This window comes from Pleuronectes platessa, chromosome 1 (genome assembly GCF_947347685.1).
Source record: "Pleuronectes platessa chromosome 1, fPlePla1.1, whole genome shotgun sequence".
NCBI classification, from domain to species: domain Eukaryota; kingdom Metazoa; phylum Chordata; class Actinopteri; order Pleuronectiformes; family Pleuronectidae; genus Pleuronectes; species Pleuronectes platessa.
This window is the reverse complement of record NC_070626.1, coordinates 25843225-25857996: the sequence shown is the minus strand read 5'-3', so window position 1 is coordinate 25857996 and position 14772 is coordinate 25843225. Positions and strand designations below refer to the sequence as shown.

The window sequence follows — 14772 nt, the reverse complement described above, 5'->3', positions numbered from 1 at the left end:
CTAAGTTCATCGTATCCATTTCCGAAAGTGAACATTTAGAATTAGTGGGAAGCAGCTGAGAAGCTGATGTCGGAAGATCTCTACTTGATTCTTATTTTGTCTTTGAAGTGCAATTAAAATAATTTGATCCAATAACGGAAATGACTGATTCAGTTACACTGTTTGTGTGTAATCAGATCGGTAAAGCTGCCTTCCAGAGACACAATGACCCTTTAGATGCTGCTCTGTTCTACTTGGCCACGAAGAAGAAAGCTGTGCTGTGGGGGCTCTTCAGGTACGACTTTGAATGAGTTATAGCGTTAAATCACAATTAAGGCTCCAACAGAAAAATGATGGGATTCTGAACTGCGTGGTTTTTCTTCTCTCAGGTCTCAGCATGACGAGAAGATGACTCAGTTCTTCAAAAACAACTTCACTGAAGATCGCTGGCGAAAGGCCGCCCTGAAAAATGCTTTCTCATTGCTGGGAAAGCAGCGCTTTGAACAGGCTGCTGCTTTCTTTCTACTGGCTGGATCACTCAAAGACGCCATAGAGGTGGGAACAACAAACACTCACACACTTTTACATTTAATAACACACAAGATACACAAACATGAATGATTACTCTGTGCTCCAACACTCAATTTTCAGTTCACTTAGAGCGTAAACAACATGAAATAGAATATCGGTTGATGGTCAGGTTCGTCTGAATGAGAGTGAGATGACTGCATCAATAACAGTGCAGATATCTGTTGTTTAGAGAGCTGAATATTCTGCAGCCTTTATATCAAAGGAGAGAAGTCTGAATCACACTGAAAAGATGCATGAAAAGCCTGCACGGTTTTCCTTGGCCTATTTTTTCTATACGACACAGTCATAATATGTAGATAACATTAACAAAATAGAAGAATGAATCTTGTTTGCTTCAATTCCATGTATTGTGTTGGTAGAACTACAAATTACTAAGTTTCTTTTACAATCAGTAGTTTTAATCCAGTCTCACGTCTTCTCTGTTGTGCAGGTGCTGATGGAGAAGATGGACGATCTCCAGTTAGCCATGATAGTAGCCAGGTTGTATGAGGCCGACTTTGAGAACTCACCCACTTGCCAGGGCCTCCTGTATGAGAAAGTCATGGGCTGTAACAAAGATGGAAGTGGTTACCACTGCTCCAGGCTGCACCCGGACCCATTCCTCCGCAGCATAGCCTACTGGATTATGAAGGATTACACTCGAGCCCTGGACACACTGCTGGAGCGAATCCCCAAAGAGGATGATGAGAACCCTGGTGAGTTGCTTGTAGGCATTTGAGTTGGTATTACGTGATGAGAGGATTGGGACCAGATCCACTGAAACCTGGTTGCTATGTTTATTATTGTTTTGCAATTCTTAAAGACTTGTCCTTCTTGGTCTCCCTCTTCTTCACTTCTCTGTGTTAGATGAGACGGTGAAGTCTTGCAACCCTGTGGTGTTTAGTTTCTATAACTACCTGAGGACACACCCGCTGATCATCCGTCGCCACCTTGCCGAGGCCACATCGACAACTGTGGGCGTCGCCACTGAGAAGAGCAGTGCGGATGAGATCAACCTTATAGAGCGCAAACTGTTCTTCACTACAGCCAATGCACACTTCAAGGTGGGCTCATCAGTAATATTACCACTTGTTCCTATCCAATTCTTCTGATAAAGTCGAGACCATTTTATCTACCCCTCTGCACTTGTTCCTGCCTGATCGAGGCTTTAATCATATCTAAATCTCCTGTAGGTGGGCTGCCCAGTTCTGGCCCTGGAAGTGCTATCCAAGATCCCAAAAGTTACCAAGAGATCGGGCTCCTCGCCTCTCAGCAAAGCTTCATCCAAGGGCAACCTAAACTCAACCCAACCCCTGGAAAATGGCAACCAGGGCGGTCTGGACTGGAGCGCACCAGGATTCCCTGCCCCTGCCTGGGGAGGAAATGATAGTGGGGGAGGGTTGGACTGGAGCCAGCCTCTGGTCAAGGTCGAGGACAACGACCTGAAGCTGGACTGGGAAGATGACAAGAGAGATGATGATGATGATGATGATGATGATGATGGTGGCGGTCTGACAATGAAGAAACCAGAGTCTGAGTCCAAAGCAGACAGGGGTTCAGAGAGTGAAAGGCCCAAACTAAAGAGAGCAGACTCACAGGTAGAAACATTGAAAATATTTATATTTAAAAAAAAGAATCTATTGCAAAGTCCATTCTACTCAAAGAACGTGTCCCTGACACCCCTTATGGACTTGAATTAAAGACATTTAAATGCTTAACTGTAACTCCCTCTCTATTATTTCAGGGCGAGTCGGAGGTGGATGTCATTGCAGAGCAGCTGAAGTTCCGTGCCTGTCTGAAAATCCTCATGACAGAGCTGCGTACACTGGCCACAGGTTTCGAGGTGGACGGGGGGAAGCTACGTTTTCAACTCTACAATTGGCTGGAGAAGGAAATAGCAGGCATGCATATGATCTGCAACTACAAGGTACACTTTGATAATATTGCATGTAATCTGTAGTTATTAAAAGTGTGTAACTCGCCCTGGTTGACCATCTTCCACAAATATCCTTAACAAAGGTGGAGGGAAAGGAGGACGATGCAGAGGTGGAGCGGTGGGGAGAGCGCACGGCGTCCGTGGACATATCAGAAGAAGCCATGGAGCAGACGGAGGCCGGGGCCTACGAGCGCCACCAGATGGAGCGACGTCGTCTTCAGGCCAAGCAGCAGCACTCAGAGAGGCGTAAGGCGTGGCTGAGGAAGAACCAGGCCCTGCTCAGGGTGTTCCTGTCCTACTGCAGCCTCCATGGGGCCAAGGGAGGAGGAGTCACTTCTGTTCGCATGGAGCTTCTGTTCCTTCTGCAGGAGAGCCAGCAGGTACATATCAATCTGATATATACATGTACACACACACACACCACGTTCATGGAAAACTATTTCTAGTCTGCAAAATAAAATCTCCCCTCCCCTGTCTCACACTGTAGGAGACCACAGTGAAACAGCTCCAGTCTCCTCTGCCTCTGCCGACTACACTGCCTCTGCTATCAGCTTCCATCGCTCCCACCAAGACGGTCATAGCGAATCCCGTTCTCCACCTCAGCAACCACATCCACGACATTCTCCACACCGTCAGCCTGTTGGACGGCCCGCCACATCCTGACATAATGGATGATCGGGTCAGAACTCTTAAATCTGCCTCATTTATATTTAGGCACACGAGATTTCTGCAGTCATGTGAGGTCATTCCTTCAGATGTTGAATAATGAACTGTCCGTTTCTCCCCCTCAGATCAGCGCTCTACACACACTAGCAGCTTCTCTGTCTGCTTGCATCTATCAAGCATTGTGTGACAGCCACAGCTACAGGTAACTGTGTCTCAGCAGCAAGATTTGATTCACATACCTTAAAACTAAAATGTTTTACTGCACTAGAGGGACATTCTCGTGGCTGTTTTTTCTCCAAGACGGCATTTTGTTCATTAAAGTATTTGTTTGCTGAGCTTGTCTAAAACACACCCTGACTCCAGCACTGAAAAGAGACATTTATTTCATTCTAGTAAAGAAAACTATCTAACCCATCAAATTTCCCGAAATGTTGAATTAGTTTTGTGTGTTTGAGGCTCTTGGCTGACAGTTCTCTTGTTGTCTTTGCAGCACCCAGACAGAGGCCAGCCAGTTTACAGGGATGGTGTACCAGGGCCTGTTGCTCAGTGAGAGGAAAAGACTTCGCACAGAAAGCATCGAGGAACATGTAACGCCCAACTCCGCTCCTGCACAATGGCCAGGTAACAAGGCCTCTGCTTTACCAACCACGGGAATTCTTCTTGTCAAATTGAGTTAGATTCTATAGTTAAGGCAGAAAGTCTAACAAAAGAGAAACAACTCTGCTGCTTGTTTTCGGTGCAATTCTCTCAAGAAATAGTTTTAAAGAGGTTGAAACTAAGTTCAGCACAAGTTTATATTCCAGAGTCCTCACAGGAAGCAAAGATGTACGGGTGAGCATTGGAGACATGATTGAGAGGATAAAAGGCAGAGTCTGAGGAAGAGTAGAGCAAAGCTGGCAGTCTGTGTTTATACAGAGAGGCAGATGGTGTTCTATAATAGGAGCTTCATGGCCTCTGGGAAGGAAACGGAAAGGCAGAGACGGATCACGCCATCCTGCAAATGTTGTATAAATGAATTTTGTATTGTGCAGAGATAGTGTTTTTTGTTTTTCTATGCTTCATGTATTCTACAAATTACTGATCAATCTATGGTACAAATTCCCTTTTGTGTGTCTGTATGCGTGTCCTCTCTCTGCAGGTGTGTCGTCCCTGATTTCTCTGTTGACGTCTGCCAGGGAGGAGGGCCAGCCAAGGCTCAACGTGCTGCTGTGTGAAGCAGTCGTTGCTGTTTATCTCGCCCTGCTCATTCATGGCCTGGGTACTCACAGCAGCAATGAACTCTTCCGCCTGGCGGCACATCCCCTCAACAACCGCATGTGGGCCGCTGTCTTTGGAGGAGGGGCCAAACTTATTATTAAGCCAAAGAGGACTGAGGCCCCACCAGGTAAAACGATAGCCATATTTAGTTGTTAATTATTTTTACCTTTCTCACCATCACGTCATTGTCTTTAGTCTTCTCCACGATCTACATTATCTGTCCTTATCCCTTTTATTCTGCTCTCCCTGTTGTTTTCTTCTACCCCATTTTGATGGCTTTCTGCCGCCTGACTTATCTCTGAAGGCAATGCTTCCATCCCTCTGGGTCTCTCTACATGCTAACCCACTTTCCACCCAGTCCTGTCCTGTTGATGCTCCTAAGATGCTGCTGCTGTCTAGTTTCCTGTGTTAGTTTGCCCTCTGCCCTATGTCTCAGTGCCAGCTGATTTTGAGGCAGCCAGGCCAGAGGAGTCTCAAGACGAGACAGGAAGACCTGGGCAGAGCAACCTCACCCCAAACCCCACTCCCATCCCCACAGACACCCAGCGCCCCATGCGACCCCATCCCGCCCTTTCGAGGGTGGAGGGGTTGGGCACTGTGGCACCAGCAACTAAGGCCAGCTGTGAGTAACTGGGCTGGTGGATTGCAGTGCTGGTTTGCAGGATTGCCGTGCATGGTAATTGTTCAGGTTTGCATTGTTGCAAATGCTTGACCAAGCCCTCTCTCCTTTGTGCAGCTGCTACTGAATGCCCATTACAAACAACAAAGCCCACTAGTGCTATGAAGACAGTCATCTGTGTTGAGTGTTATAAGGCAACAGCTGTGTGTGCGCGCGCGTGCGTTTGTGTGCGTGTACTGCATTGCATGTCTTTGTTGTAATGTCCCCTTCTGCGCATCTCATTGTCATTTCTGCTGACCACCGAAGCAACTGCTGGGCCTAGCCAGGATTGTTCAGAGGCGAAGGCTGAGCCACCGTCTCAGACTAAGTGTGAATCTGAGACTAAAGCAGGTACACCTTGAGAAGTTGTTACACTAGTTCTGTTTTGTCCAGGTTGTAGGTTCCATTCTATATATATATATATATATATATATATATATATATATATATATATATATATATATGATGTGAATGGACATGAGTTACTGCAAATCAGAAGTTTGCAGTAGAGGTTATAACTAGAGATGTTCTGATACCAATCCTTTAAAGTTTATGAGTTTCAGACAGATAAAACTGCAATTTCCTTTTGGCAGGAATCATATTTTCTTCTCTGCTCCAAAACAGCAGTTTCTCTGTAACCGTCACTGTAAAGTATTGTTTTTTAGAGCAGCAATGAAGAAGTGATTTCCAGCAGTGCAGCATTAACCAGATCTAGTGTCATCAATTTGGAAATATTCTACGCTGCAAAGTTTAACAAGCAAAACGGCGATGTGCACCTTATGAAATAGTATTTCTATATTCATTTATTTAGGTTATTTTTCAGTTATGACTGTCAAACTAGATAATAAAAGATAGAAGATATAAAGCTTCATTGTCATTGTTCAGGATATAATGAGATTAGCAGTTGAGGTTGGTTCTATGTTGTTCATTTTTTAATGTATGTATTTGTTTTAACCTGAGCCAGGCCATACAACGATGAGCAACAGGGATAGTAGCGTGCAGTTGAAATTTTTCCAAATCAGATCAGTATTTGGTATCAACAGATACTTTAAATCCAGGTATTGGACTGAGTAAAGTAAAAGGAGAATGATATCAAAACATCTCTAGTAGTAACTATATTATAGAGTGATGGTAGCTTGTGTGTCTCTTGGTTCTGCTGTTTGTCAGATTTGTAGATTTGTAGAAGGTTTCCTGAGTAGCTCTGCTGTTTATTGAACTTGACACTGTTCATCCATATTCATTAGGCCCAAGCTATCTGCGCTCATATTGTATCTCGTGTGGGAGGGAGATATGAGCTGGCATTTAGGCTCTATATCACTGTAGAGACAGAGATAGTCCTCAGCCAAGCCAAGAGCCTTTTGAAGAGCCGGATGAGAGGAGGAGGGTTGAGGTCTTAAATGCCAGCCTGTTGATAGGAGTCCCTTAGCCAGATGTTAAGACTCTGCCCTTTTGAGCGCTGCTGAGAACGTACATGCATGTAACAAAAAAGAAAGCCATACACAAATGTTAACACACTGCCTCCCTGTCATGTTCCGATTGAAACAACCATTTTTAAACACAATAAACGTGTTACATTCACCAGTCTCATCATGTTTGCCTCCTTCCAGGGCTGTGGATACAAAAAAAATGCTTAGCACATGTGTTCGCTGTGTGTATTTTGTGCAACGCACTACATCAAATAGTTACTGATACAATAATGTAATGGTTGTGTATGTGTGTGTCTAACTGCACTGTCCACTCTGGTTTGTGTCTTGTTTTGTCTGGTGCGATGCCAGAGATAGTCACCCAGGATAATGGTTCAGGTTTGTGCACAGCCTAGTGTGTCTTGCCCTGTGCCTCCATCCAAAGTGTTTGCACATTCGTATCTGCTTTTTTCCAAGTGTGTTGATTTTCTTTTCATGTGCTACGACTTAACAAAGTCAGAGAACTCAAAGTTAAACTGCAGTCAGTGTACAATCTACAGTGTACTGTGCTCTGGGTGTGGATGCACCTCACTTCCTTCTGATCTGTTTCCTGACCTTCCTAAAGTGACACAGAGTCTCTGCTCATCCTCAGCATTCGTGTGCTGCAGACTGACCTTATCAGAGTTAACTGTGTTTGAAAGGGCCTCCTCTTCATTCTTCTCCTCCTCCACCCAGCCGCTCTCCCTCAGCCCCAAGCAGAGGACTCGGACCGGTACAGGCGCAGGTTCAACATGAGGATGCTCGTCCCTGGTCGCCCCGTAAAGGAGACGCCGGTCAACCCACCCCCGGTGCCCGTAGAGAGACCCGCCTACAGGGAGAAGTTCATCCCCCCCGAGCTGAGCATGTGGGACTACTTTGTGGCCAAAGTAAAGAACTGAATGCAAACTACACTACACTACATAATTTCTGTTCATGGTCTTCAGGCCTCCTCTCACACTCTGCCTGCCTTTTTAATTAGATTTTTCTCCTCCATCATTATTTTCTCCCTCTCAGCCTTTCCTGCCGCTGTCAGACAGCAACGCTCTGTGTGACTCAGATGAAAGCGGCGCAGAGGAGGACGAAGATGATGATGACTGCTTCCTTTCTGACACACAGATAACGGAGCACTCCGACCCCAACTCCTACAGGTACAACTTTTGTTATTTTCATGAATATCCAGCTTTGGAACCTGTGCTTCAGAGTTTAACTTGCCTGTCTGTGTGCGGTGCCTAGCTGGTCCCTGATCCGCCTGGTCATGGTGAAGCTGGCTCATCACAATGTCAAGAACTTCCTCCCTCTCACCGGCCTCGACTTCACAGGTACCACTCAGCTCATCGTTGATACTGAGCAGCTCCTTTAATTCAATAGAAAATAGTATTTATTCTTTGTAGTATATTTTGTGGATAAGAACAATTGAGCCTGATCAATTTATTGGTTTGCTATTAAAAATCAGCCCATATGAGCCTTTGTCAGATATATTTTCATGTCAACCATTATTTTAAAGAATAACCTTTTGTGGGGGAAAAAATCCTTTTATGGTTCCATTTATGTTAACTAATTAGTAAGTTTTGTAAGTCTTGATTTAAGGTCTATATGTTGGTTAGTATTATTGTTTTCCTTTTATTTATAGTTATATATATTAAAGTTTTTGGTGAAATTGTAAAACATCAAGCCTCAGTTACATTTCTTTGTTGTAACAGCATCTGAGGAATCATTTTTAAGAAAAAAAATTCAGACAATATATCTGCATCTTTTTTACTCTGTGTTATTGTATCTGCATCAACCCCATAATAATCTACAGCCTTTGGCCTGTAATAAATATACATAAATTAACTATTAATTGGTGTTGCTGTTGAATGTATACAGTCGATCTATATCAATATGTTTTTATGAACGGTTGGCAAGATGGCGTCGTAGTGTGAACACCTGCCTGTTGAGCTCCGGTGAGGTTCACTGAAATATCCGTTTAAAATACATGTTCACCTGGTGAAACGTTATAAGCGAGCGTAGGAGTAGGTCTATTATGAGCCTGGATGAATATTTTCTGAGAATGCCTCGGTCCAAACCCAAGAAAAATACTGCTTCTGAGGAGCATGCTAGCGACGCAATGGAGCCTGCTGCGGATGAACCCGAAGATGCTAACGAGGTGGTTGCCGAGGTCGAGGAGCCTGGGAGCGCTGTTAACCCAAGTGTTCTTCTGGCTTTGAGTAAGATAACTGACAACATTACAAAGTCACTGGATGTTAAAGTTAACACTGTGCTCGCTGCTATACGCGAACAAACATCTCAGATCCAGGCTTTGGCAACGAGGGTCGGTGATGCCGAGACACGGATCTCCGGCGTGGAAGACACAACGGACGTGTTGCAGGCTAAAGTGACAAAACTCGAGAAACAAATAACCGACATGGCAGATCACATAGATGATTTGGAGAACCGCAGCCGAAGATGCAACCTCCGTCTGGTTGGGCTGCCCGAAGGCACGGAAGGAAAGGATCCGGTCACTTTCATGGAGACATGGCTCCCCTCATATCTCAATCTCACAACTAAATCCGGGAAGATCAAGTTGGACCGCGCGCACCGCTCCCTAGCACCGAGGCCGGGCACTAACCAGCGCTCCAGACCCATCATCATGAAACTTCACAACTTCGCTGATAAACAACGAGTGATGGCTGCAGCCCGGCGCCTTGGTGCGGAGCCGAACCAGCCAGCGGACCGGATCAGAGTTTCCTTCTTCAATGATTACTCGGCGGCGGTGGCCAGGAAACGCAAGGCTTTTGACGAGGTGAAGGGCTGTCTAAGGAGGAAGAACGTGGAGTATGCCCTTCTATACCCCGCCACGCTGAGGCTGTCTGTCAACGGTGTGGTGAGGAGATTTGGCACGCCGGAGGCAGCTGCGATTTTCGTGGAAACGCTGCCGTAAATCTCTGTAACCACCGGAATATCCCTTTCTTTAACATTGCGTCTGGACTGTGTCATATGTGAGTATCTGCCAAATTCAGGCGTGTGTGACTTTGCCCCTTTCCTACTGCTTATAATCAACCAGGTGAAATGTTCTACTTCGCCGTGTTCTTGGCGGACAGTAGTGTGTTTATGTCTATGAGTAGGCGCGTGTCAAGCGCATGTCGTACCTGTCGGCTCTCAGCCGCAGGCAGGAGAAGGACGGTTTTTACCTACATGTTTAGTAGGGTCGTTGCCAAATTTCTATTTTTGAATGTTTTGTTGTACAGCTCTTTGTTCTTTCTTTCTTTATTTGCTTACTTTTCTCTTACCCGGTGTTTGGTGGATCTCTTGGCTCAATATGCTTTGTATGATACATGAATAATACCAATAATGAATAAGCTGCGAATATGTACCTGGAATGTACGGGGTGTCCACAGCCCTATTAAGCGGAGAAAAATAATTACATGTCTAAAGAAGGATGATATAGATGTTGCTATGTTACAGGAGACGCATCTTGATGACACAGAGCATTTAAAGTTGCAACAAGGGCCATTCGGACAAGTATTTTTCTCATCCTTTACAACAAGAAGTAGGGGAGTAGCAGTGTTGATTAGGAAAAACCTACCTTTTATAGTATCTGACTGTGTTAGGGATGTTAATGGTCGCTATGTGATAATCAAAGGAATTTTGCAGGGTCAGAATATTGTAATGATGAACGTGTACTTTCCGCCTGCCCACCCAGTCACCTTCCTTACCAAAATGTTTTTGGACTTAGCTCCATTCCTTTCTAATTCCACTGTTATTGTTGGCGGTGATTTTAATTTAATATTAAATCCGCTTATTGACAAATTTCCACATAGTAACGCGCCCCCCTCTCCTCAGGCCAACACGCTCCATGCTCTATGTGAGGAGTTTGGGCTTATTGATGCTTGGAGATGCACCCACCCCTCTGATAAACAATATACATTTTTCTCCGCCCCACATAAGTGTCAAACCAGGATTGATTATTTTTTTCTGCCAAGAACTGACTTATATTCAGTTTTATCATGCGACATAACCAGTATAATTATTTCCGACCACGCAAGAGTTACTATAGACTTTAATCTCAAAACAGCATTACATCGGTCTCGTCACTGGAGACTTAATACCATTATCCTTAAAGATGAGGAATTTACTTCCAACTTCTCCACTGAACTTAAAGCATTTCTGGAAATCAACACTTCATCGGCCAGCAATGCCTCCGTCTTGTGGGAAACATGCAAAGCTTATGCCAGAGGTTTAATTATTTCGTACTCTGCAACAAAAAAGCGCCAAAGACAGGAGAAACAAAAATCTTTAGAGAGTGAATTGACGGATAAGGAAAAAGCATATATTGCCTCTCCATCACCACCATTATGGCAAGAAATCACGGCAATCAGAACAGCTCTAAATTGCCTTCTTACCAGGGATGCAGAGAAGAAATTGAAATATACTAGACAGAGGTTTTATGAGCACGGAGATAAAGCAGGCAAATGTCTGGCCTATTATGTTAAGAAGCGTGCAGAGTCCCAAACTATTGCAGCTGTATCTGATAAAGATGGCCATAAGGTATATGAAAATAAACTGATAAATAACTGTTTTAAGAATTTTTACAAAAACCTATACTCTTCCGAACAAGCTCCAGAGGGAGAGCAACTAATGGACAATTTCTTTGCTCAATTGACGTTGCCAAATTTATCAGAAGAGCATAAGACTGCCCTTAATAGTTCCATAACTAAAACTGAAGTGCTTGGAGCTATTAATAAATTACAAAATGGAAAGTCACCAGGACCTGACGGCTTCGCTTCTGAATTTTATAAACAGTTCCAAAATATTCTTGTAGATCCTCTTCTTGATATGTTCAATCACTCTTTCACTACAGGAGAATTTCCACAGACACTGAAGGAGGCCAATATATCCTTAATTTTAAAGAAGGGGAAGTGTTCTGACTCTTGCGGGTCCTACAGGCCCATAGCCCTCCTAAATGTGGATAGGAAGCTGCTCTCTAAAATCTTGGCCTCTCGTTTAGAAAATCTTTTGCCTATACTGGTAAAGGAAGATCAGACAGGTTTTGTAAGGGGTCGGAATTCAGCTAGCAATGTTAGACGTTTGTTGAATGCTATCATAGCTTTTAAGCAGGAGTCTATTAGTGGTCTGGTGCTTTCTCTCGATGCAGAGAAGGCATTCGACCGAATTGAATGGTCTTTCTTACTGTATACACTGGGTAAATTTGGTTTGGGGGAGAACTTTATTAAATGGGTCAAGATTATCTATACTAGACCACAGGCAGCAGTCTTGACTAATGGACTCAGGTCTGAATACTTCAATACTCACAGAGGGGTGATGCAGGGCTGCCCTCTATCGCCCCTCTTATTCGCTTTGGCCATAGAGCCACTGGCTGAGGCCATAAGGGTGACACCCATAATACGCAGTTTAGAGATTGGACAGCTGTGTCATAAAATAACTTTATACGCTGATGATGTTCTAATTCTTCTGACCGAACCTGAAACATCTGTACCAGGTCTTATTGATGTGATTGACAGATTCAGTTGTTTTTCTGGTTATAAGATCAACCTGGCTAAATCAGAGGCTATGCCCCTTGGTACCCTTTCAACAATACCAACTACTGTACCTTCATTTCCTTTCAAATGGTCTCCCAATGGGTTTGTATACTTAGGAATCTTCATTACACCATCCTTTGATCAATTATATAAAGCCAACTTTGCACCCTTATTTTGTAAAATTAAGCAGGACCTAGAGCGATGGATGTCACTTCCTGTTTCCTGGCTAGGACGCATTGCCCTGGTCAAAATGAATGTGCTGCCTAGGTTATTATATCCTATCCAAATGATTCCTGTTTTGTTCTCTAAAAGGGTGTTGAAGGATATAAATGGGTGGCTCAGCTCTTTTATCTGGAACAAGCGTAGACCCAGACTTAAGATGGCAGTATTACATCTACCAAGCTCGATGGGTGGCCTGGACTTACCTAATATTAAAATTTACCAACTTTGTGCCCATTTAAGATTTGTAAACGACTGGGCTAAGGGTAAAACTTCAATCTGGTTGGATATTGAGACAGCATTATCTCAGTGCAAACTAAGTGATCTATTATTTTTTAATACTTTTAAAGAAATCAAAGCTTTCTGTGCAAACCCTGTAACAATCAACACTCTAAAAGCATGGCGGCTTGTCCGCCGTCTTGAGGGAAGATCAAATATAACATCCATTTTCACCCCAGTAATTAATAATCCTGCTTTTCCCCCAGGTTCTTCGGACCCTGGTTTTCGACAATGGTCTAATAAGAATATTAATTCCCTCAGTGACCTATTGTCAGTTGATACGCTTATGTCATTTGAACAGCTGACTAACAAATACAAATTGTCCAAACAAGATTTCTTTCGCTTTTTGCAAATACGGCATTATATCACTCATAGCACAACCCTTATTGATCACCCTGAAATATCTGCTGTTGAGAGGATTCTGTTTCATCAACAATTGAAAGTGTCTCTGAGCTCATTTTACCATGTACTTAATGGTTTTTCTGCTACTGGTGCGCAGGGGGTCAGAGGTGTGTGGGAGAGGGAGTTGTCTGTGACCATAGATGAAGACAAATGGGATACCATTTGGTCTCTTGCAAAAAGTATTTCAATTTGCACTCGGACAAGAGAAATACAATTTAAGATTTTACACAGATTACATATTTCCCCTCACCGCAGGCATTTCTTCAACCGCTCTCTCTCCCCTCTGTGTCTCAAGTGTAGAACTCATGTGGGTACTTTAACTCATTGTTTCTGGTCTTGTCATAAACTTCAAAGTTATTGGGTTGAAGTTATTAGTGAAATAGAGAGAATTTTTCATATTAATATAGGAATGGACCCCATATCCCTGATTCTAGGTCTTCCAAGTGACTGTTTGAAAACAGCAGTCAACAAAAGATTGTATAATATTTTGACGTTTGCAGCTAGGAAAAATATTCTTTTGCAGTGGATCAGTGACAAGGTCCCTTCTGTCTGTGGTTGGCGCAAAATCATTTTTGAACTGATCCCTTTGGAATATCTTACCAACATCATACATCACAGTGTAGATCAGTTCTACAGAGTGTGGCGCCCATTTTTGGACTATATCGGTCCAGACCTTTCCTCCACCCTATTAAAAGGACTGCTGTGGACTTGAACGACATTCGTGTACTGTGAGATTCACCACCTCTTGTATCATGCCATATGTTCATCCTTCATGTAAGAGCTGTCATGTTTGTTTTGTGTTTGTTTTGTTTTGTGTCTAGTTCTGTAGACATTGCTTGTTTGTTGAATGGAAACAAAAAACTGCAATAAAAACAATGAAGAGAATATGTTTTTATGTCACAGACCTGCCAGTCACTTCCCCTCTAAGCAACGCTGTACTGAAGACTTTGGAGCACTGGGAGCAGCTTCTGCAGGAGCGAATGAACAAGTTTGACGGCCCGCCTCCCAACTACATCAACACTTACCCTACTGACCTCAGCGCAGGAGGTGGCCCTGCCATTCTCCGACACAAGGCCATGCTGGAGCCAGACAACACACCCTTCAAGTGAGACATGCTCGTAGAATCATATTGAGAGAACCATATACGGTATTCTAAAATACACACATCAGGCACCAGGGCTGGATGATTCAAAACATTAATAACACAACATCTAAATTTCATTTGATGTTATTACTTAACTCTTTCTCCAGTACTTCTCATCATGTGATCAACATATTTTCCGTCTATATCTTTTCTGTCAGGACCAAGAACCACCAGTCCTTTCCAGCGCGACGTCTTTGGCACTTCCTGGTCAAACAGGAAGTTCTTCAGGATACTTTGATCCGTTACATCTTTACTAAAAAAAGGAAGCAGTGTGAGGTCAGTGGCCCACATTCATACAAATATGTCTGCTTGTTTTCTTTCCCCCACATCAGTGTTCGTTAGCTTAGATGATTAACCATTGGGTTATTTAACAGTCATATACCTGAGTTATTATTCATACATTTGTTTATTTTTGATCACTTCCATTAACACAGTTACTGTATTGGTCCAAGTAAAAGACAATATTCTGTCGAAAATTACATTTTAAAAAGCAAGTCTGTCTCCAATAGAAACAAGAAGCTTAAAGTTGGCAAACATTATTCCCACAATGATTGTGATTAATGAGAAACATAAAGTCTTCAAATGAAAAAATATAATATCAGAATGTGGTGTTAGAAGATCAGGCAACGATAATCTTTCCACTTATAAAGACATTTGTGTAAGTATGTGTATACATTTTCTATTTGGATGAAATGTGTGTT

The 14772-nt window shown here is 43.3% G+C and overlaps 1 protein-coding gene across 1 annotated transcript in view; it reads left to right on the top strand.

Moving 5' to 3' along the window:
- Positions 1–14772, top strand: part of dmxl2 (Dmx-like 2) — a 39119-nt gene that overhangs the window by 17992 nt on the left and 6355 nt on the right. The window contains 16 exon segments of the mRNA XM_053419993.1: positions 177–274; positions 369–534; positions 1001–1265; positions 1417–1613; positions 1743–2147; positions 2294–2476; positions 2569–2865; positions 2973–3164; positions 3277–3353; positions 3642–3772; positions 4290–4535; positions 7205–7395; positions 7523–7656; positions 7742–7827; positions 13831–14032; positions 14230–14347. Coding sequence (XP_053275968.1) covers positions 177–274; positions 369–534; positions 1001–1265; positions 1417–1613; positions 1743–2147; positions 2294–2476; positions 2569–2865; positions 2973–3164; positions 3277–3353; positions 3642–3772; positions 4290–4535; positions 7205–7395; positions 7523–7656; positions 7742–7827; positions 13831–14032; positions 14230–14347 — 2988 coding nt within the window.